At 39.3% G+C, this 22,200-nt stretch overlaps 2 protein-coding genes, 1 long non-coding RNA gene and 1 pseudogene across 3 annotated transcripts in view; 2 read left to right on the top strand and 2 right to left on the bottom strand.

Annotated features, from left to right (window-relative positions):
* LOC148731419 (uncharacterized) overlaps positions 1-22,200 on the top strand; it is a 387,633-nt pseudogene that overhangs the window by 284,624 nt on the left and 80,809 nt on the right.
* LOC148731420 (neural cell adhesion molecule 1-B-like) overlaps positions 1-22,200 on the top strand; it is a 284,150-nt gene that overhangs the window by 187,622 nt on the left and 74,328 nt on the right. The gene's annotated exons all lie outside the window — the stretch shown is intronic.
* On the bottom strand, positions 7,026-12,108 carry LOC148731425 (uncharacterized). The gene is made up of 2 exons (XM_088761088.1): positions 11,143-12,108; positions 7,026-10,562 (listed from the first exon to the last, which is right to left on the bottom strand). The coding sequence occupies exon 2, from the start codon at positions 10,547-10,549 to the stop codon at positions 7,028-7,030; it is 3,522 nt and encodes a 1,173-aa protein (XP_088617214.1). The 5' UTR covers positions 10,550-10,562; positions 11,143-12,108; the 3' UTR covers positions 7,026-7,027.
* LOC148731424 (uncharacterized) lies at positions 16,022-20,678 on the bottom strand. The gene is made up of 3 exons (XR_016002141.1): positions 20,533-20,678; positions 19,716-19,779; positions 16,022-16,535 (listed from the first exon to the last, which is right to left on the bottom strand). It is a non-coding gene; the product is annotated as an uncharacterized LOC148731424 (long non-coding RNA).

Raw genomic sequence — 22,200 nt, 5'->3', positions numbered from 1 at the left:
ACATGATATCAACGTATTTGTTATACTTGATTAATCCTTTATTGTATGTACAATATTTAAAACGGTATTGAGCAGCCTTTTTGACAGCAGGGAGCGCAATCGTAGCCCTCTTGTCACCCTTTTTCTCTGTCACGCAACATTGATTTTGCACCGTTGTGTGACGGAAAAAGTGGATTAAAATCGGGCTTTCTCTAAGATACATATTGAAATAATGATTAGAATAGAAAGTTTCTTTCAACTCGATTGTAAATGCCTTGAAGCTAAAACAAAAAAAAAATTAAAAAGATTCAGTGACTGTTTAGATCCTTCTTAGTGTTAAGATGTTTAGCATGGAAATGATCGCATACTTCAAGGCTTAACCTTACAAATGAGGTATGTAACATTTTAGTGTGTTTCATGGAGAATTCCGTTGGCTGAAATGTCCCATGTAAAGAAGCGGGGGCTGCTTTTCAGGAGGTGAACTAACGTGAAAGATACATTGGATACCTTTTAGTTTCGCGCTATCGAGGTGATGGAAGTTTCAACTGAGACAGAGATGAGAGCGGGGCAGTTTTGTCCAGGAGCTCAATAACGGTGAAAATATCAAGGATAAGATCATTGTATTTGTCGTTTAGAGCAATTTTAATCGAATGTCGTAATTTCACTTTTAGTTCTCATTGGCTCTTAGGAACTTTCCTTTCTTCTGATTTGCTGTTTTAAATTCCTTGATTTGGTTTCTCAACACTCGATCTGAAAGTGCTCCGATTCAAAATTACTGGAATGCATTCAACATTTGTGAAAGGTCAGGTGCAAAACATCAAACACTAAGTTAGAACCAAGTAATCTGTCGCTACTTTTCTATCCATTCACTTTCATCAACATGGCGACAAGCTCATTTTTTATTATAACATAACCAAAGTAAAGCGCGCGCTCTGATTGGTCAATTTAGCGTCCCCCATTTGCCCATGGGTGTACGCTGCTGACGTGAGCAAATGCAAAGACTATTTTTCGGCGCGCGCTTGTTTTTTCTGGTCACGTAAGATTTGTCAAATAAAAGGGAACTCTTTATCTACAATGTATTAATGTTATGTTATAAAACAAATGGTAAACACCACAGCGTACACTATTGAGTTATGGATGCATTTGGGAGGTTTACTAAGCACTCAAGAAGCTAGAGTCGCTTTCGGCTATCGCCTCGAGCTACTCTTACGCTTCTTTCGTGCTTAGCAACCTTCCGCGTGCATCCATAACTCAATAGTGTACGCTGTGGTGTTTACCATTTGTTAAATATCTGAGAGGCACTGGCATCAAATCTTTCACAAATGTTCTCCTCTTAGAAAACGAAAGAATCAAATGAACTGAACGTTTCCAGTTGAAATCCCAGCGCCCGTAATCTTCACTCAAGCAGTCTGCATCCGTATCAGAAATTTCTCCTTGCATCAGCCATAGGTTTGTATATAACTCCCTCATTTAACCTTCATGGCAGCGATAGCTGACTGCAAACTGCCCATTGCAGTAATCATGTGATAACGGCGACATGATGTCGCAAAAACCTTATTAAGTGATTTTTTCCATAATATTTCTAATTATTTTTAATAATTACTGTTCTTTTAAACCCTTCTAACATCAAGCGACTTCTCGTCCAGTTCCTCGTTTCCGGCGATAAAACTGTCTTAGTTGCTATAATGTTTTTTGTAGACCGCTTTGATCTTCTTTCAATTTCTGCATTTACAATATTTTCGACCTTTGCTTTTCGGGTACGAAGAAGAAACGAAAAAAGGTGTCGTTAGTGCAGCATGTTCAGCGTTATCTAAATAATCACGTCTCCCTTCGTCGTTTGCTAAGTAAGAGTAACAAAATCTTTATCATTTTTGTCACACTGTGGTCGCGGGTACGGCGACACACTGGTGACCGTCATAGGGTAAAATGTCGACTGGACTGGACTATTTTTTGGACGATTTTTTGGACCATTTTTTGGACCATTTCTTGGACCATTTTTTGGACCATTTTATAAGGGAAGAGGCACACCTTTAGTACTCGGGGAGGGATGGGTGCAGTCGACAGGTACTGAGGGAGGGTGGGGGAAGACTGTCATTACTCAAGGAGGGATGGTAGGTGGCTGTAATTGTAAACACTACTGGTTAATGGAGCTTTAACTCGATCCTAATAATTATTTTAATCGGTTTTTCGACTGACTTCTCCTACATCAACATTTTGCGCTTTGCCGCGGCGTTTCTTTAAATTTTTTTAGCCATGCGAAAGCGAAAATGCCACGTAAACACTGGACTTTAATTCTTATTGAAAATATCGCTTTTACTATCGATCCTCCATTGTTGAGTTATCTGGCATAGGTTATGCGTGTGCGTTTTGCCGACTTGCACACCGTCAGTTTTCCTTTGTGTAATTACCAGATTTATCCATCTATCTTTTGTCATTAATCTTATCGGACGAGATCACAGAATTTCCGTTCCTTGGCCCTTGACTTTAGCCGTAAATATAGAATTCACAAGCGCTATCGCAATTTTAATGTTTGTGCGTTTACTATATGAAATCATTTTTGGTACAATCGTACAAAGCAAAATTCTCTCAGACCTCGAAAACGCACACCTCGAAAAACGTGTATACGGTGTGTAATTACCAGATTTATCTCTCTTCCTTCTGTCATTCATTTTATCAGACGAGATATCGGAATTTCCGTTATGCGAAAGCGAAACTGCCACGTAAACACTGGACTTTAATTTATATTTAAAATACTTCGTTTACGATCCTTCCCTGTTGAGTTATCCGTGTGCCTTTTGAGTCGACTTGTGTGTGCACTATCAGTTGCTTTACGTTTTCCTTTGTGTATAGAGTATGTTAGTAGTGAATTTATCTATCTTCCTTTTGTCAGTGATCTTATCAAACGAGATCACAGAATTTCACACAACACCGAAATACCTAGTTAAACAATAGAGTGTTTCTGTCGAGGAACTATCGGCTGTTAGTTTCCCCGCGGAAATTTGATGTTCTTAAAAGAAATATTTGCCCGAGAAGCGAAGTTTCTCGGGCAAATATGCTAGTTTTAAGAACATCAGATTTCCAAGGAACAACTATCAGACCGATAGTTCCGAGACATAAAAACTATTTTCTTTATTGTTCACCACTAAATTTTCTTCCGCGCGCCAGTTCAAAAACAATCAACAATTATTATGATCGAATAAAAGCTCCATTAACCAGTAGTGTTTATAATTACAATCACTTACCACCCCTCCCTAAGTAATAACACTCTTCCCCCACCCCTCCCTCAGTACTTGTAGACTGCACCCACTCCTTCCTGAGTACTAAAGGTGTGCCTCCTCCCTTATAAAATTGTCCAAAAAAAGTCTAAAAAATAGTCCAAAAACTCGTCCAAAATAGTCCAAAAACTCGTCCAAAATAGTCCAAAAAATCGTCCAAAAAATAGTCCAGTCCAGTCCATATTTTACCCTATGCCAGTTCCGAGACATAAACACTCTATTGTCTTTATTGTTCACCACTAAACTTTCTTTCGCGCGCCTGTTTAAAAACAGTCAAAACCCGCTAAATGCACTCGAGACACTCGACTGTACCAAAAATGATTTCATATAGTAAACGTACAAACGTAAAAATTACGATAGTGCTTGTGAATTCTATTCAAGGGCCAAGGACCGGTAATCTCGTGATCTCGTCTGATAACTTCAATGACAAAAAGAAGATAGATAAATCTGGTAATTACACACTATATACCCAAAGGAAAACTGATGGTGCACAAGTCGACTCGAAAGGCACACGCATAACCTACGCCAGACTAGTAACTCTACAGTGGAAGATCGTAAACGCGATATTTTCAATAAAAATTTACGTCCAATGTGTACGTGGCATTTTCGCATTACTATAAATTAAAGAAACAACGCGGCCCAGCGAAAACATTTTGATTGAAGGCAGTCGAAAAACCGATTAAAATAACCTGTACGATCGAGTAAAAACTCCATGAACCAGTAGTGTTTACAATTACAACCACCTACCACCTCTCCCTGAGTAACAAAACTCTTCCCAACCCCTCCCTCAGTAGTTCTCGACTGCACCCACTCCTCCCTGAGTACTAAAGGTGTGCCGCCCCCCTTATGAAATGGTCCAAAAAATCGTTCAAAAAAGTCGTCCAAAAAATCGTCCAAAAAATCGTCCAAAAAACAGTCCAGTCCATATTTTATCCTAGACCATTATTATTACACAGAAAATTCCCTCTAAGAAATAATTAAGTAGAGAGGGCTTTAAATAACTACCTAACCATGTTTTATGGAACTTAAGTTCTCTTCTGGTTTCCATATCAGTACGAACTTTGTGTTACGTCCGCAGTTTTTATTTTTGTGTCCAGCAGTCCTTTTCAATAAGTTTTGTGTACACAACTTGTTTACCCATAACTTGCCACCTTCATACTATATTGAGCTTTTTGCCCCCGATAAACGTTTTCGCGTATGTTATTGTGTTCGTGTGATCATAAGTTTTAATTGTTCATTATTTTATGGGAAACTGTTATTTTCCAGTTAAAAATTATTTCGGGAAAGATTTGAAAGCCTTTTCTATGTTCCCGTTAACCAAGCCAGTATTCGACCCGACTGATAATAGGTTCTGCCATTTTGATAACGAGCCAAGGAGATATTTTGTGCAAGTGCTGATAAAAATAAATTAATTGCGAGCTTAAAGATTGGGAAATCGATGAGTGTTCCATGCGTCATTTCTGTTGTGAAAAATACTAAAACTGTGTACGAAGGTCAGGTTAGAGTTGACATCAGGTGATATGTCAGCTTGATTTATGTTTGTTCTTTCGCTTGAAACTAACGAACTCTTTTCCATTCCAGATCTTTTTCTCTCTCACGTTTGGTGTCACATGTCCAAAAAACCCCATGTCATCTTATGCTGAACGAGAAAAATTTTTATCGTCGGTTACCTGTACGAAACCGGTTGCTACGGACAACTCATGATCAGCAAATCCACCAACCTCTTCAATCGTTCAATAAAAGAATCGTGTTATTCTGTGTCATGCAATGGACCAATCAGGAAACAATGTCACTTGTAACTTCACCATTGAAATCACAAGTGAGTTTTCTTCTCATTTCTTCTTGGCCACCGCTGGTCTAGTTGGAGACGCGCTTGGAGTCTAGGATAATTGACTTGTTTGGATAACTGATCATTTGCTGTCCAAAATCGAAGAATCGGCCCCTTTGTCAAAAATCAGACACTACCGTCAAAATTAAAAGAAAAAAGAAAAAAAAATCATACACCAGTTTCCAAAATAAGAAAATTGGCCGCAAGCGTCCAAAATCAGAACTCGGCCGCTACATTACTTGCCTTGGAAGGTATGTTAATTTATATCATTCGTCATGATCGCCATTCTCGTTTTTTCTAGTACATTGTTACCTCCTTGATTCTTAGCCTCGTGCACCAGCAAACTACAATCGTCTTCGCCCAGCGCTTTGTGTAAAATACCCAGATTGTTGTAAGAGGCTGCAACCTTAACATGATCAGGTCCCAGCTTCTTCAGACGAATCTCCAGTACACGCTTATAGTAGTCTTTTGCTTGATCTGTTTCGCCCAGGTCACTGTGTAAAGTACCCAGATTGTTGTAAGAGGCTGCAACATCAACATGATCAGGTCCAAGCTTCTTCAGACGAATCTCCAGTGCACGCTTATAGTAGTCTTTTGCTTGATCTGTTTCGCCCAGCGCTTTGTGTAAATTACCCAGATTGTTGTAAGAGGCTGCAATATCAACATGATCAGGTCCAAGCTTCTTCAGACGAATCACCAGTGCACGCTTATAGTAGTCTTTTGCTTAATCTGCTTCGCCCAGCGCTTTGTGTAAATTACCCAGATTGTTGTAAGAGGCTGCAACCTTAACATGATCAGGTCCCAGCTTCTTCAGACGAATCTCCAGTACACGCTTATAGTAGTCTTTTGCTTGATCTGTTTCTCCCAGGTCACTGTGTAAAGTACCCAGATTGTTGTAAGAGGCTGCAACATCAACATGATCAGGTCCAAGCTTCTTCAGACGAATCTCCAGTGCACGCTTATAGTAGTCTTTTGCTTGATCTGTTTCGCCCAGGTCACTGTGTAAAGTACCCAGATTGTTGTAAGAGGCTGCAACATCAACATGATCAGGTCCAAGCTTCTTCAAACGAATCTCCAGTGCACGCTTATAGTAGTCTTTTGCTTGATCTGTTTCGCCCAGGTCACTGTGTAGCATACCCAGATGGTTGTAAGAGGCTGCAACATCAACATGATCAGGTCCTAGCTTCTTCAGACGAATCTCCAGTGCACGCTTATGGTAGTCTTTTGCTTGATCTGTTTCGCCCAGCGCTTTGTGTAAATTACCCAGATTGTTGTAAGAGGCTGCAACATCAACATGATCAGGTCCAAGCTTCTTCAGACGAATCTCCAGTGCACGCTTATAGTAGTCTTTTGCTTGATCTGTTTCGCCCAGGTCACTGTGTAACATACCCAGACTGTTGTAAGAGGCTGCAACATCAACATGATCAGGTCCTAGCTTCTTCAGACGAATCTCCAGTGCACGCTTATGGTAGTCTTTTGCTTGATCTGTTTCGCCCAGGTCACTGTGTAAACTTCCCCAGATTGTTGTAAGAGGCTGCGACATCAACATGATCAGGTCCAAGCTTCTTCAGACGAATCTCCAGTGCACGCTTATAGTAGTCTTTTGCTTGATCTGCTTCGCCCAGCGCTTTGTGTAAAATACCCAGATTGTAGTAAGAGGCTGCAACCTTAACATGATCAGGTCCCACCTTCTTCAGACGAATCTCCAGTGCACGCTTATAGTAGTCTTTTGCTTGATCTGTTTCGCCCAGGTCACTGTGTAAACTATCCAGAGTGTTGTAAGAGGCTGCAACATCAACATGATCAGGTCCAAGCTTCTTCAGACGAATCTCCAGTGCACGCTTATAGTAGTCTTTTGCTTAATCTGTTTCGCCCAGGTCACTGTGTAAAGTACCCAGATTGTTGTAAGAGGCTGCAACATCAACATGATCAGGTCCAAGCTTCTTCAGACGAATCTCCAGTGCACGCTTATAGTAGTCTTTGCTTGATCTGTTTCGCCCAGGTCACTGTGTAAAGTACCCAGAGTGTTGTAAGAGGCTGCAACATCAACACGATCAGGTCCAAGCTTCTTCAGAGGAATCTCCAGTGCACGCTTATAGTAGTCTTTTGCTTGATCTGTTTCGCCCAGGTCACTGTGTAAAGTACCCAGATTGTTGTAAGAGGCTGCAACATCAACATGATCAGGTCCAAGCTTCTTCAGACGAATCTCCAGTGCACGCTTATAGTAGTCTTTTGCTTGATCTGTTTCGCCCAGCGCTTTGTGTAAATTACCCAGATTGTTGTAAGAGGCTGCAATATCAACATGATCAGGTCCAAGCTTCTTCAGACGAATCACCAGTGCACGCTTATAGTAGTCTTTTGCTTGATCTGCTTCGCCCAGCGCTTTGTGTAAAATACCCAGATTGTTGTAAGAGGCTGCAACCTTAACATGATCAGGTCCCAGCTTCTTCAGACGAATCTCCAGTGCACGCTTATGGTAGTCTTTTGCTTGATCTGTTTCGCCCAGCGCTTTGTGTAAATTACCCAGATTGTTGTAAGAGGCTGCAACATCAACATGATCAGGTCCAAGCTTCTTCAGACGAATCTCCAGTGCACGCTTATAGTAGTCTTTTGCTTGATCTGTTTCGCCCAGGTCACTGTGTAACATACCCAGATTGTTGTAAGAGGCTGCGACATCAACATGATCAGGTCCTAGCTTCTTCAGACGAATCTCCAGTGCACGCTTGTGGTAGTCTTTTGCTTGATCTGTCTCGCCCAGCGCTTTGTGTAAATTACCCAGATTGTTGTAAGAGGCTGCAACATCAACATGATCAGGTCCAAGCTTCTTCAGACGAATCTCCAGTGCACGCTTATAGTAGTCTTTTGCTTTATCTGTTTCGCCCAGATCACTGTGTAAACTACCCAGATTGTTGTAAGAGGCTGCAACCTTAACATGATCAGGTCCCACCTTCTTCAGACGAATCTCCAGTGCACGCTTATAGTAGTCTTTTGCTTGATCTGTTTCGCCTCGCACGTTGTGTAAAATACCCAGATTGTTGTAAGAGGTTGCAACATCAACATGATCAGGTCCAAGCTTCTGCAGACGAATCTCCAGTGCACGCTTATAGTAGTCTTTTGCTTGATCTGTTTCGCCCAGGTCACTGTGTAAAGTACCCAGATTGTTGTAAGAGGCTGCAACATCAACATGATCAGGTCCCAGCTTCTTCAGCTCAATCTCCAGTGCATGATTATAGTAGTCTTCTGCTTGGTCTGTTTTGCCCAGCTCACTATGTACAATACCCAAGTTGCTGTAACATGCTGCTTTTTTCAGGTCCTCTCCTTCGTGACTTGATTCAATCATTTTTAACTGCAATTTATAAAAGACTATTGCTGCTCCAAACTCACTGTGGTCATGGCACATGTCACCGAGGGTGCAAAGGCCACCAGGGTAAGAACTCAAAGACTTAAGTGCTCTTTCGGAGAATTCTGGCTTTTCTCTTCTAATTACCACATGTTCAAGTTTTAAGCTTAACATCTTTAAATGGGGAGCTAATTTTGTTCCCACATCAATAGAAGCTAATTTTTCGAATTTTAAGAATGACATTACAGCCCCATGTACCACTTCGTAAACTTCATCCTTTGTCCAATCTTTCGTCGCAGATTTAATAACATCGTGAACAATACCATGAGCTCGAATATAGACACCACTCACTTTTTCTTTTTCCTCTTCTTCTTCCTCTTCTTCTTTCTCTTCTTCTTCCTCCTCTTCTTCCTCTTCTTCTTTTTCTTCAATCAGCAATAATGAACATTGATTCATTCTCATTCTCATCATATCTTCATCTTCAAAATCTTCATCTACTGCTCTGATGTACTCGATAACAGCTTCTTCAAGGATCGGCTGTAATGCACACACAGAGAGAAAATTGAAGATGTGACGGAAAATTATATCGTCCGCCATCGCCTTTTCGACAGCGAGTGTTATTACTTTGGTCATGGAGTTTGGATAGCTTGGATTGCTCTCAGCAAGTCTGATTTCAGTATTACTTCGTTTCCCCTCTTCCAATTTCTTCAGGTAGTCGCTCCAGCCAAACTTCGAGGATACCTTACTCTGACGAACTTGTCGCACATACGTGGCTGCAGCCGCTAGGGCAAGTGGCTGGTAGTCTAATACCTTAGCAACTTCTTTCTCTATGTCATTAATTGGGATATCAGAAAGAATGCTCAGCAAAGAGCATGCGTCGTTAGGTTGCATTCCTGCGCTGACGGAAAGGTTTTGTACGGAAGAGCTTGTTAACGGCATAGACGCAGTGCCCTGCGTTGTTATTAGCATCTGGCCCCTTGCCCACACCTCGTTTCCTGCATCAGGCAAATGACCGCTTGAAAGAGAGTTCCCATTATCAACTACCACCAGCCATGAAGTGTAATGCTTAATTTTTGCACTTATTAGGGACTTGAGATATGAAATCTTGTCGTCTGTGTTCAAATCCTTCGAGCCGTAAGTGTTTGTTATTTCATATCCGGGACATTTGCAATGTTGAGCAAAATCGACATACGAGTTCAAAATTGTTTCTGGGCTTTCAGCATTCAGTGTCATGACAAATGAAGCTGCGGAAGGTGTTTCTTTGACTTCGTCGTAGAATCGCTTGGCTGCTAAACGGGCCAGCTGAGATTTGCCACTTCCTGGATTTCCTGACAAATACAGTATGCTCATCCCATCATCGGTGCGTTTTAATGTTTGCAGGTTTCGCATAATTTCATCAACTTCAGATTCTCGAGCAGCGATGAGGTGTGTTGGTTTAGGAGGGAGAATGCAAAATGGAGAGACATCTGCGTGTAACTGTTCTTGCAAGGCAAGCCTCTGTTCTTCTTTTACTTGAAGTACCTTTTCTTTCTCTTGAAGTTCTTTTTCTTTTCCTTTAAGTTCCTTTTCCTTCTCTTTAAGTTTTTGTCTCAGGTCGTTAACCTCCCTTAAAACTTTACTTAACTCCTCTGTGGGGAAGGCTGTTTGATTTTGGACTTCATTGATTTTTAATGTGGGAAGACCGAGGGCGACGAATGCAGTTTTCACCCGCGATATAACAATATTGAAATCTCCGTCAGAGAGTTGGCCTGCTTCGTCATGTGCGATTTCATTCCGAATATTTCTTATATCATCTATGTTTGATCGAACCACTGAATTGAGACCGTGGATACAGTCTGAAAAAAGAATAGCGTAAAAGAGCATGGTACAATCCCATTTAGCTCTATCGCCATTTTTCATGGTTGATAACAGCCGTGCGTTTTTCCTTCTGTTCTTTAGGGACTCCCCATTCCAAAAGTCCAGTCCATTTTTAGGTTGATCTTTCCATTCTCCTAGTCTTGTCTTGTGGCGACTGTCCCATTCTTGTTTAAAGATTGTTCGCAGACCCTCTGTTATAATATCAGTGACAACGTAACAAATCCTGAAGTAATTTAGCTGCTCTTCCGTGTATTCAAATGCAGCGGCCATTTCTTGTTTGAACCTGCGCAAAACCAAAGTTTTGTTAATGGGCATCAGGGTTGTCTTTGCAAATAGTATATGTGTCAAGATCTAGCAATACGCGCTTAGACATGTTTTTTTTAGGAAAGGGGCGTGTCAGAAACAAGGAAGTCAATTTCCTTTATTCACAGGGTGGAGCTAAATTGACGCCAGGACTAGGGATATGAAGGAAAATTGAGCAGCAAAGAATCAAGGCTACTTTTTAACAACTTCACATCATTTTTTTTCTCAATTTAATTTGAATGTATCAACAAAGTTGAAATGGTAAATTGGCCACCGTTACGATTATAAAAGCTGACGTTTCGAGCGTTAGCTCTTCGTCGGAGCGAAGGGCTAACGCTCGAAACGTCAGCTTTTATAATCGTAACAGTGGCCAATTTACCATTTCAACTTTGTTGATATATTCAAATTATTTCGTTACCCCCACCGACGCAGCCCCAAACAGTTTCTTTAGAAACTATCAGCCTTTATTTTTTTGACTCATCCGAAGAAGCAAACGAAGTTAACTCTGATTTTACTAATTTTTGTTCAAATATGCGACTTAAGGAAAATCGATCACTTACCTCGTCAATTCCGCGTTAACTTTCCTGCAAAAACTGATACCGCACGAGTCCCTCGTCAGGTAAAGAATTTTCCTATAATAAAGAAAATGTTTAAAGCATCGGGAATACTGTCTAAGTCTGAGAACTGATGGTCAAAGTCAATAATTTCTAAGCTATACGAATTTTTTTCCGTCTTCTCAGTTTATCTTTTTTGCGTCCGAGGTAATTAGTTTTGATAATCTTACTTAATAAGGTCTCTTAACATTGAATTCCATTCTCTCAGCTCACTTTCTAGTGATCAATAAAGAATCGCTTCTCACTTCATTCAAGTATGATAGCGTTAAGTAAAAACCAGCCATCACTCTTAGATAAATACTAGAGAACTTTGCCAACCTGAGCCGAAATAAATTCCCAGCGTACTTTATAAAATGATACACACCACACGTGACGGTTAACTTTAATTTACGTCAACTCGTGAACTGAGGTTTCTTCACGAATGGAAATTATCACTCTGATTCTATAGATCGATAACAAAACCAAATTCAGAGAAAAAAGTTATCTGGAACTCACTTGAATCAGTAACTTAGATAATACATACCGTTCTGGAAGTTTGGGAAACCTTTGGAATACTTAAACTGTCTGCGTTCAAAGGTTGAATAGTTAAGAATCACATGCATTTAAAGCTGCACACAGCAGCATATCCGGTGTTTTATGTATCATAAGCTAAATAACGCTGGCATTGTGATTGGTTCTTACCAATGATCGACTGGAGGACAGACGCATTTATCATATAAAACAATCAGAATTCTAGCGCATTAGATCATATCCACATGTATTTTGCGCTATATAAGTAATAATAAATTGAATAATAGATCATCCATGATGCCGTGGGTCTGTTTAGTAATAGATCACAGAAGACGTCAAAATAGTAAGAACATCAGTGACACACTCTGCTGTGCCTCACGTGACACTTTTGTCATCTATTATTGAACAGATGCATGGCAACATGTCATCTATTTTTCTTTTGTTTGAGAAGTATTAAGAATAGTTTGTTTTGATTTCTGATCCATCACCTCTTACCGCAAAGTAACACGGAGATCTGAACGACTTTGATCTGATTAGTAAATAAATATTAGAAATTCTCATGCTGTTCGACAATCTAGACGGCTCCTAACAGCGGAAGGAAGCCTTCTGCATTTAGTGCTGCCACAGATCTGCTCTGGGTTTCTGTTGCTTGAGGTTTCTTTCGCAAGAATTTTCAAATCTATTTACTTTTTGTTCACGGCTTATGTAACTGTTATCAGTCAAGGCTTACTTTCACGGCAAGTGATCTGTAATGAAAGATAAGTGAAAATGACAAAACGGGGTCGGTGTTAAAAGTTGGTAGAGAGACAGAATTCTTTCCAGCCTGAGCCAAGAGATATATTTGACATAATAAGCGTTCTTTTATGCAATATTGACGTTTGGAACAAGTTTAAGAAGACATTTCACGAAAAGCACTTTTGTTGAGGGGTTTTACCACTCGCTTGGCAAATTAACAAGAGGTACTGAGACTCTGTAATTTTCTTCTTTATTCTCTCTCTTGTTCCACTGCTTATTTCTACTACTTTCAGCAAGGAGTGCTCCAGTATTAAATACAAAAATCACAGACATGTTTGGGCTAGCTAACCGTGGGAACTTCCAAAACAGGATGCTCAGTGTTGGTAAAACTCAAGGTCAGTTTTACCAACTCAAACATGACCACCTAGCAAACTAGTTATCTTCAACCATAACAAAGGATTAAAATGTCTAGCACGGTAAGTGCTGAGCCAAGTTCAAAATAGCACGTAGGGGCGAAAAGGTGAGACTTAATAAAACAAAAGGTAAACCTAAAAATGCTTGAAATAACGAGCCTTGAAAACGCTCTACAACACTTGTTTTGTTGGCTATTTATTTCGTTTCTTCTTCATCTCACGGACATTAGATCTCAAAGCTTCAAAGGCTTTGGCAGTTTGTTCGCAGCTGGATTATCTCACTGAGTTCTGGAACTATCACTACAGTGCTGGTATACTGTGGCAATGCAGTGCTGGTATACTGCGGCACTGCAGTGCTGGTATACTGTGACACTACAGTGCTGGTATACTGTAACACTAAACAGAGTTTTATCTCTTGAGGTCCTCTTATCTCTTCCACCTCTAGTCCTTAAAATGGATGATTCTCCCAGCAAAATTTCTGGAGTTTTAATGAAGTTGTGGCAGCCGTAATCCGCTGCTTTTTGCCCCTTGCGTTTTTCATAATTACTGTCAACTCTGCTAAACAGTTCCGTCTTTTTTTCATTTGATACGGTCAGCATATTAGACAATGGATCGTATCAGTTAGAGTATCAAAAGAACGTAAGGTCACAAACATCTCTTTTCTAACCTAAAGCGACGATAGCAGAAGTCGCAGTGCAATTATATCTTTTTGCTAAAATAGTTTTCTGTATTACGCTCCTTCTCCTGCGGCGTGTTTCGTATCAAGATAAGTATTCTACAATGTTCGCTTGTTTCTTTTTCGTTTGAAACGAGTTGTATCTGCTACGCATAACTTTCAGGTAAGTGAATTAAAGTTTGCTTCACGTTGTCAAAGTTCTAGAAACTTTTCGTGAGGTAATAATACTTTATCAGCAATAAAGAATATATGCTGCTTTCTGTAGTCAACAAAACACTTGAGGAACTCGCATGCGAAAGCTAATCTGGCTTCGTCGCAATGCACATAAATCACGTCTCTAGGCAAGACAGCACAAGAGACTTCGAGAGATTTCATTGGAAGGCCGCACAATACTTATAAAGCGATGATCGAATAATTTTGACGCCATATCAATGGGCCATTTGAACTGCTTTTGTTTTGCTGAAGTAAGAAAGACAGGTTTTTGGGTTACGTCAGTTAAGAGAAAATAGTTTGTATTTTCCTGGTTACTTTTCTTTACACTCACTCAAAGAAACTTTGATCATTGAAAAATGATCAACTGGAATGAAAGGATGACTTAAACTGAAAATAGAGCTGGTAAAGACCTTCTTCAGCTTGAGCTAAGAAATCCATTTGAAATAAGAAGCAACCTGCTTTGGAGTATTGAAGATATTCGGTGCCCGACCAAACATAGAAGTTCTTTTGTTGAGTTGATAAACTCAGAATATTAGATTAAAGAAATTACAAAGCATAACAAAATAACATCAATAACATTTTCACTGATGTAGGGGAATTTGCGTTAAGGAAGATGGGAGAAATCACGGTTAAATTTCATCTTGTTACGGTCTCATGAAGCTCCTTCTCTTCCAATATAGCAATTCTAGGAAGTAGTTTTCGTTTGAAAAGAGTTGTATCTGCTACTCATAAATTTCATGCAAATGAAACTAAGGTACTTGCTCCTGTCAAGTTTTGGAAACTTTTTGGTGGTGATTGATCATCTGCGATAAAGAATATAGGCTGCTTTCTGTAGTCAACAAAACACTCGACGAACGCGAAAGCGAAAACTTCTTTGGCCTTCAGGCAGAACACCTTATCTACCTCCCTAAATAGCTGCACTCTGCAAGTTTAATATCAATTGTTTTACTGATAACTATTGAATTTGCTTTGGTTTGATTCTTTGTCCATCATCTCTCCGCAGCAAACAACACTAGGATGTGCCTCGACACGTTAACCTTCATTATTTTTCGAAGTTCTTTCGCTCTACAAAAGTCTGGAAAATTCGTCATTAAGTTGGGTACGATAACCTTACTTAGCGTGGAAGAAGTGAGACGGGGGGGGGGGTAGACTGAGCTTACCCCATCCCCACTCCCTCCCTGTTCACATTAAAATACAATTCCATATGTATTATTTGCTTCTATACCATTCCGAAAGAATATTGTACACCGCACCGCAATACGCTATATAAGTAAAATAATAAAGTTGTTATAATCATTATCATTAAGTGATAGTTACCTCCAAATGTGATTCACATGAAATCGTGAAAGTGAAACTGATTAGTTACATACTGTGACCTTCAGAAATAATCTCTAGACATTGCATCATTTTTTATGGCACCTTTAAAGCCACAAACGTCAGACTTGCGATTTCTGCGCTGATCCGTTGAGTTTATGAGCAGAGCTACTTAATGGGGGTTGAGTCAAATTATAGAGCAAATCTAAATTCTGTTCGAGAATGTGTTGATCAAAGTCCTTTTCAGAGCAGCAACAAGGATAAGACTCCACAGTTAAGCCTCTGTAGAGAATGTAAATATCTCTTGTCTGAAACAACTACTAAAATCGGTTCTGAATTTCGTTTAGGCGTCAAAATTCCAACCAGACAAGACAAGAAACTTAAAATTGCTCATCCGCAACCAGCCTTCAACTCGTAAACAGGAACACGAAAGTGAAACCAGTGTGTTACCTATTGTGACCTTAGCCTTGAAATAATAATCCCACGACACGCGTCTTTTAACAGCAAATGCGCTGATCCGTTACGTGTAAATAGAACTATTTCATCGGAATGGGGGACGTTGGAGGAGGTAAGTCAAAAAATGAAAAAGTGGTAGAGCAAAGCACATCAGTTCTTCCCCGGTCCCTTAGGCAATTTTTCAAGAAATTCTCGAAGCGGTTCTATTAATACAAAGCAGATAAAGGGCAACATTAGGGGAATACTAAACGTTGAATGATTTACCGCCTGCTCTCGTGTTTGGTGTGATATTTCAAGTAATAGGAGTCAGTAAGTAATCTTGAACAGAGGTCAACCATATTCGAATGTCTTCTTCTAGAACGTTCTGATTAAAGTCCCTTTACCGAACGGCATTGTAACAATTTATGAAGTAAAAAATGATAAAAGCACTAAACTGAGCCTTTCACCGAAAGGAAAATTTTTGAACGAACAGTTTAGTATTCAGTTCACCGGTTATCTTCAACGAAAACATTCAGCATTTTCTTTATAGTAAAAATTTAGAGCCAGCTGAAAGTATATAGGGTTAGAAAATTAGGGGGGAAACGTGTCTGGAAAACGATGATGCAGAGAAGATCTTAATCGACTGCGGAGTTGTCTGTGTCCATTTCTTTCTACGGTTTTACCTTAGACAACATACATTCGAAAATCTTCCCATTTTCAAAACAGACCTAACGTGCTTATTGGCAAGAAACTTAACGATCTTCGTTCGTGATCAATCTCGAGAGCAAAGACATGTAGCTCTTGTTGTTGTCCAAAGATAGGTAGATGTTTAGTTTAAATTTCATAAGTGGCAAGTCCTGGCCCTTTACGGAAACAACTAAATTACGCTCTGACATAATGTACTTACCAGTGAGACTTATTTCAGTGCCTTGAGGAACACAGTAAGGTTGTTAAATACTATTGTTGATCTGATCATCTTTTCACTGCCGTTTTAGATCGTGATGGGCTGGCACGAAGAATAAAGACTCCAGACCGTTTCCTTGCTATCGAAACGTTCCAATTTACATCGGAGGAAAAAACAAAGCGAAATAAGCGATGAGGTTTTTCATTCACCAAATAAAGAATCGCTGTACATCTGTCCGGTTAAGAGACTTTATTATCCAACTACACCAAGACGAGTACAAATAACGCCATAGACGAGTACAAATATCACGCGGTATTTGTACTCGTCTATTGTAGTACCGGTTAAACAGGTTTTCTCGCATCGGGCGAGAATTGAATTGTGGTTACGAAAAAAATAAATAAGCAAGGGGCGAACAATTTGAATCATATTTCCGACGAAAAAGAGTCAAAATGGCTAGCAAATATATGTCCAAGTTCATTAGATGAATCGAACGAAGAAAAACAGCTTGACGACCAGAAAATTTCTTCATTAATGAAGAAAAGAGAAATAGCGACACAACAACGCGCCAATTCCGTTCCGCTTCGCATACTTCTGTCACGCACTCCCTGCAAATAAAATCCGCGAAACTCGCCCGCGCTGAAGTAACAGTTTGGCGTGTTGGATAATAAATAAATTATTAGACATTTGGTTGTGTAGTATCGCTGAGTATTTTTACGAGTTGTGCCGTATTTTGACGAGCCCGTAGGGCGAGTCAAAATACAAATAACGAGTAAAAATACTCAGCGATACTACAAAACAAAACGTGTAATAAGATATATATACTTCGCGAAATGAATGAAGGACAAATTCCCAAATTGTTTTCCACAAAATGAAATCGACTTAGCTGTTGGTAAATGTTTAAAATGGAGCAGGCCTAAATTCGTTCATAGAGCCGTTAAGTATAACACTTCGCGCACACGAGCATGGATTTGTGACAAAACTCTTAAAGGTTCGTACACGGAGCTATAGTCTTGTTATATACGTACAGACACTTAGTTGCTTCTCCATCTAGATTACAAATGATCTAGTCTTACTTCTTTGAGGATTTTAGGGGCTATTGAAGCTTTGCATCGATATATTTCTCCAGAAAAAAAGCAAGACTCCTCTTGAAGGTGAACTGGACACCAAACCGAAAGCCACTAAAGATTATTGCGAAACATACCTGATGACACAGTGTCTATTTTTACACCTGATCTGCGCGTGATCTCATCAGAAATAAAACAGCAGAAGATTGTCTTGTTGGGTAAGGTTAGAGAGTTAGGAGTGGGAGGGTCATTTAGGAAGTTTCATTGTTTTGGGCTCCAAAGACAAGCGAACCTGTTACAGCAGCGTTTGACAAGTTTGACAAGTTCTTTTTTTTTTTCGAAGGAGCGCTTTGCTCGTTGGCGAAAGTTAAGAGGTCCATCGACGTCACGCTGCCTTTAAGTCATCGCTACATTCAGGGAATCCGACTCTGGATTCCTACTAGCGAAAGCAGTTTTGCATCTAGTGCTACCACGACTATGTTCCTGCAGTTTTCTGTTCCTTGATGTCTCTTTTGCGAGAATTCGCAAATTTATTTACTTTCTCTTCTCGGCTTGTGTAACCCGTGATGAGTCAAGGAATAAGTTTCCTTTCTTGTTCGTTTGAAAGAAGTTGTATCTGCTACACGTAACGTTTACGTAAGTAAATTAAAGTTTACTTAACGTTGTCAAAGTTATAGAAATATTTTAGTGAGGTGGTAATACTTCATCTGCCATAAATAATATAGGCTCCTTTCTGAAGTCAACAAAACACTTTAGGAACTCGCAAGCGAAAGCTAATCTAGATTCGTCGCAATCCAAGTTAATCACGTCCCAAAATAGCAGCCGACACCCTGCAGGTACTATGCAAATGTTTGGACTGAAAACCACTTTGTTGCGGTTTTTCGTCCATAATCTGGCGCTGCAAAATGACACTTTTGATGTGCTTTGACCCATTAATCAAAATTATTGTTCTAACTCCTATCGCTCTCCTTAAGTGTCAACAATTCGCGGCTGACTTCAGAGGACGCTTATATATCCAGAAGACCATAAAGAAATTTAAGACACTTCGAGAGATTTTATATGGAAGGTCGCACAATACTTGTAAAGCGTTAATCAAATGATCATGACGTCATATCAACGGGCCATTTGAACTGCTTTTGTTTTGCTGAAGTAGTGAAGGCAGGCTTCTGTGGTTACGTCAATTAAGTAGAAATAGTTTACTTTTCCTGTTTACGTTTCGTTGCACTCGCCCAAACAAAATTTGATCGTTGAAGAAAAGTCAAGAAGTCAAAAAGTCAAAAAAGTCAAAGTCAAAAAGTTCAAGAAAAGTCAACTTGAACTGAAAATAAAACTGGTAAAGACTTTCTATAACTTGAGCTAAGAAGTCCATTTGAAGTAACAAGCAACCTGCTTTGAAGCATTGATATTTGGAGTCCAACCAAACATAGGAGTTCTTTTGTTGAGTTGATGAACTCAGAATATTAGATTACGAAATTACAAAGCATATCAAAATAACATCAACAACATTTCTACTGATTTATGGGAATTTGTGCTAAGGAAGATGGAAGAAATCACGGTCAAATTTCATCTTGTTACGGTCTCATGAAGCTCCTTCTCCTCCAATATAGGAACTCTAGGAAGTATTTTTCGTTTGAAAAGAGTTTTATCTGCCTCTCATAACTTTCATGCAAGTGAAACTAAGGTAGTTATTGCTGTCAAGTTTTGAAAACTTCTCGTGAGGTGGTGATTTATCATCGGCGATAAAGAATATAGGCTCCTTTCAGTTAAAAAAAAAACTAGTCAACAAAACACTCTATGAACTCGAAAGCGAAAGCTTCTTTGGCCTTGAGGCAAAACAAATTATCTACATCCCTAAATAGCTGCACCCTGCAGGTTTTATATCAATTGTTTTACTGACAACTATTGAATTCGCTTTGGTTTGATTCTTGGTCATTATCTGTCCGCAGCAAAACAACACTAGGATGTGCCTTGACACGTTAATCTTAATTATTTTTCAAAGTTCTCTCGCTTAAAAAGAGTCTGGAAAATTCTTTGTTAACGTGGGTGTAATAACCTTACTTAGCGTAAAAAGTGAGAAGGGGGGTAAGATGGAGCTTACCCAACCCCCCCCTCCCTCCCTGTTCCACATTATATTAAAGTTCCTTATGTATCATTAGCTATTATACCATCCCTATAGACTATTGTACAGCGCATCGTAATGCGCTATATATGTAAAATAATAGTCATTATTTTCATTATCATTAAGTGATAGTTACCTCCAAATGTGATTCACATGAAATCGATGCCAGTGGTTTCTCCCAACATATACAAATAGAAACACTGAAACAAAAAATGTGTGCGTTAGGCAATCGGAAAGAGAATAAGTAAGAAAAAAAACCGACGCAAGGAGAATATTTACGTTCTTCTCGTAGTCTGCATACACGAATAATAACAAGGCGCAAAACTGACACGACAACCTCAGATTAGATTAGCTTGATGTAAGCGCGAATGAAAAATCTGAATAGTGTTGCGAGGGAACCTGCACTAAGAGCCCGAGCAAGTCACGTATCGTTGAAATATTTTTTGCTGCAGTTTGCTTCGTTCACTTGATGAGACTTGAAACAAACTCGCTTGTGATCACTCAAGGATTACAATTGAGGTGAATCATAATAGTTGCAAAATTTGAAATCGGAACGGGGACAGGACTTTGATTATTATCGGCAAAGAAAATATACTTTTCCCAGTCTTTTCAAGCCTTTATCAGAATTATTTTCCATAGTCATTCGAGTTCATCCGATAAGTTGATACACTCAGTAAATCTTGTCATAAAATCGTGAAGCGTATCAAAATAGCATCACTTACATTTTCACAAAACGATATTTCAAGAATGGGACAAGAAAGCGTGGTGAAACTTCACGTTGTTGCTAAGCTGGCTAATCTTTCTGCTCCAAACAGTCGCCAAATCTTTTAAAGCGAATGTCGCATCCATCTTAGGATGGAAAGTTTTTTGGTTTAATTAAACTAATTTAACCTCGCTTGAAAGCAGTTGTAGTTTTGGTTATCTTAGGTGTAACTGAAATAAAGTCATCTTACCGTTGTCAAACTTTCAGACACCTCATAGCAAGATAGTAGTACTCCTTTTGCGATAAAGAATAGAGGCTACTCTCCGTGATCAAAAAAGCACCCGGTGAACACGAAAGCGAAAGCTAATCTGGCTTCGACACCAAACACATTAATGACGTCTCTAAATAGCTGCACCCTGCAGGCTGTATCAATTGTTTTACTGACAACTATTAATTAAATTCACTTGATTTGTTATGATGTTTGGTCATCATCATCCTAGTGAGAAAAATTACGTTTAAATGTGCTTTGAACCGTTGATCTGTATCATATTTTTAAACTTCTTTCGCTTGCCATAAGTGTGGAATTCGAGGCTGATGACCTCAAAAGTTATAGATATCTCTAATTATTAGAAACTGGATCATTCGATAATGCAATTCAAGACTTTTGATTGGCTTAGCCATTATGGTATATGAGCCAATATACCATAAACTACGATATGGTAAGCGTACGCATAAGCTTAAAATTGAAAGCGAGCTAAAAATGCATGATGCACGATCCTCGCAGTAGATAGCGCTATTTAAGCAATAGCGAAGATCAGACCTGAAAAAAATCGGGCCTGTACGGGATTCGAACCACTGACATCTGCGATACTACTGCAGCGCTCTACCAATTGAGCTAACAAGTCAACTGGGAGCAGGCCGTTAAGTTGATTCGTAATAAACCCGTGAATGTGATAAATCAGATACAATGAAATATATGAAGTTCATATATTTTGAACTGCGGTATTAGATCACTTTCACGGGTTTATTACGAATCAACTTAACGGCCTGCTCCCAGTTGGCTTGTTAGCTCAATGGGTAGAGCGCTGCACTAGTATCGCAGAGGTCAGTGGTTCGAATCCCGTACAGGCCTGATTTTTTTCAGATCTGATTTTCGCTATTGCTTAAATAGCGTTATCTACTGCGAGGATCGTCCATCATACGTATCTAATACCGCAGTTCAAAATATATGAACTTCATATATTTCATTGTATCGGAGCTAAAAATGTAATAAAATTGAATAATTTAATGTAGCGTTTTAATAAAACAATTATTCCACTCGCGTTTGTTGGATATGAGATAATTATAGGCCAACTCGGCGCTACACGCCTCGTTGGCTATCTATCATCTCATATCCAACGCGTGCTGGTGGAATAATTGTTAAATATCGCTGAGTTTCTTAAACATCTGTGATTTTTTTAAGTCCCGTCAAATTCTTAATATCACAAAAGATCCTTTGATTCAAATATTTTTAAAGGTAAAGTGTGACTTAAAATATTTTTATATTCAACTTTATACTAATAATTTGGGGATTTTTCCTTGCGTCATCGACATGTCTAATCTTTTCCCCAAAATTACGGTGATATAATCAGAATTTTTAATACGACAGAAACTCTATTAGTTTTAAGCACCTCTCATGTCGATGATGTAAGGTGAAAGACTCAAATTATCTATCAAAAAGTATTGTATTGCAAGTTCTGAGGCAGAATTTTGAGCAGGGCCAAATGCTTGACTTGATATTTACTGACCCTACCCTCCCTCTTTACTGCTATGTCTCAATACACTCCAATTTCCTTTCTGGTGTCCATTTCCCAATGGTTTGTTCGTTTAGCATCGATATAAGTTTTTTCTTATTGTAATTTTCCTTACAGAAAGGTTA

The sequence above is a fragment of the Stylophora pistillata genome, chromosome 5, assembly GCF_964205215.1.
Source record: "Stylophora pistillata chromosome 5, jaStyPist1.2, whole genome shotgun sequence".
Lineage (NCBI taxonomy): Eukaryota > Metazoa > Cnidaria > Anthozoa > Scleractinia > Pocilloporidae > Stylophora > Stylophora pistillata.
Note: the sequence above shows the minus strand (reverse complement) of the source record. Positions and strands in the feature narration are given on the sequence as shown.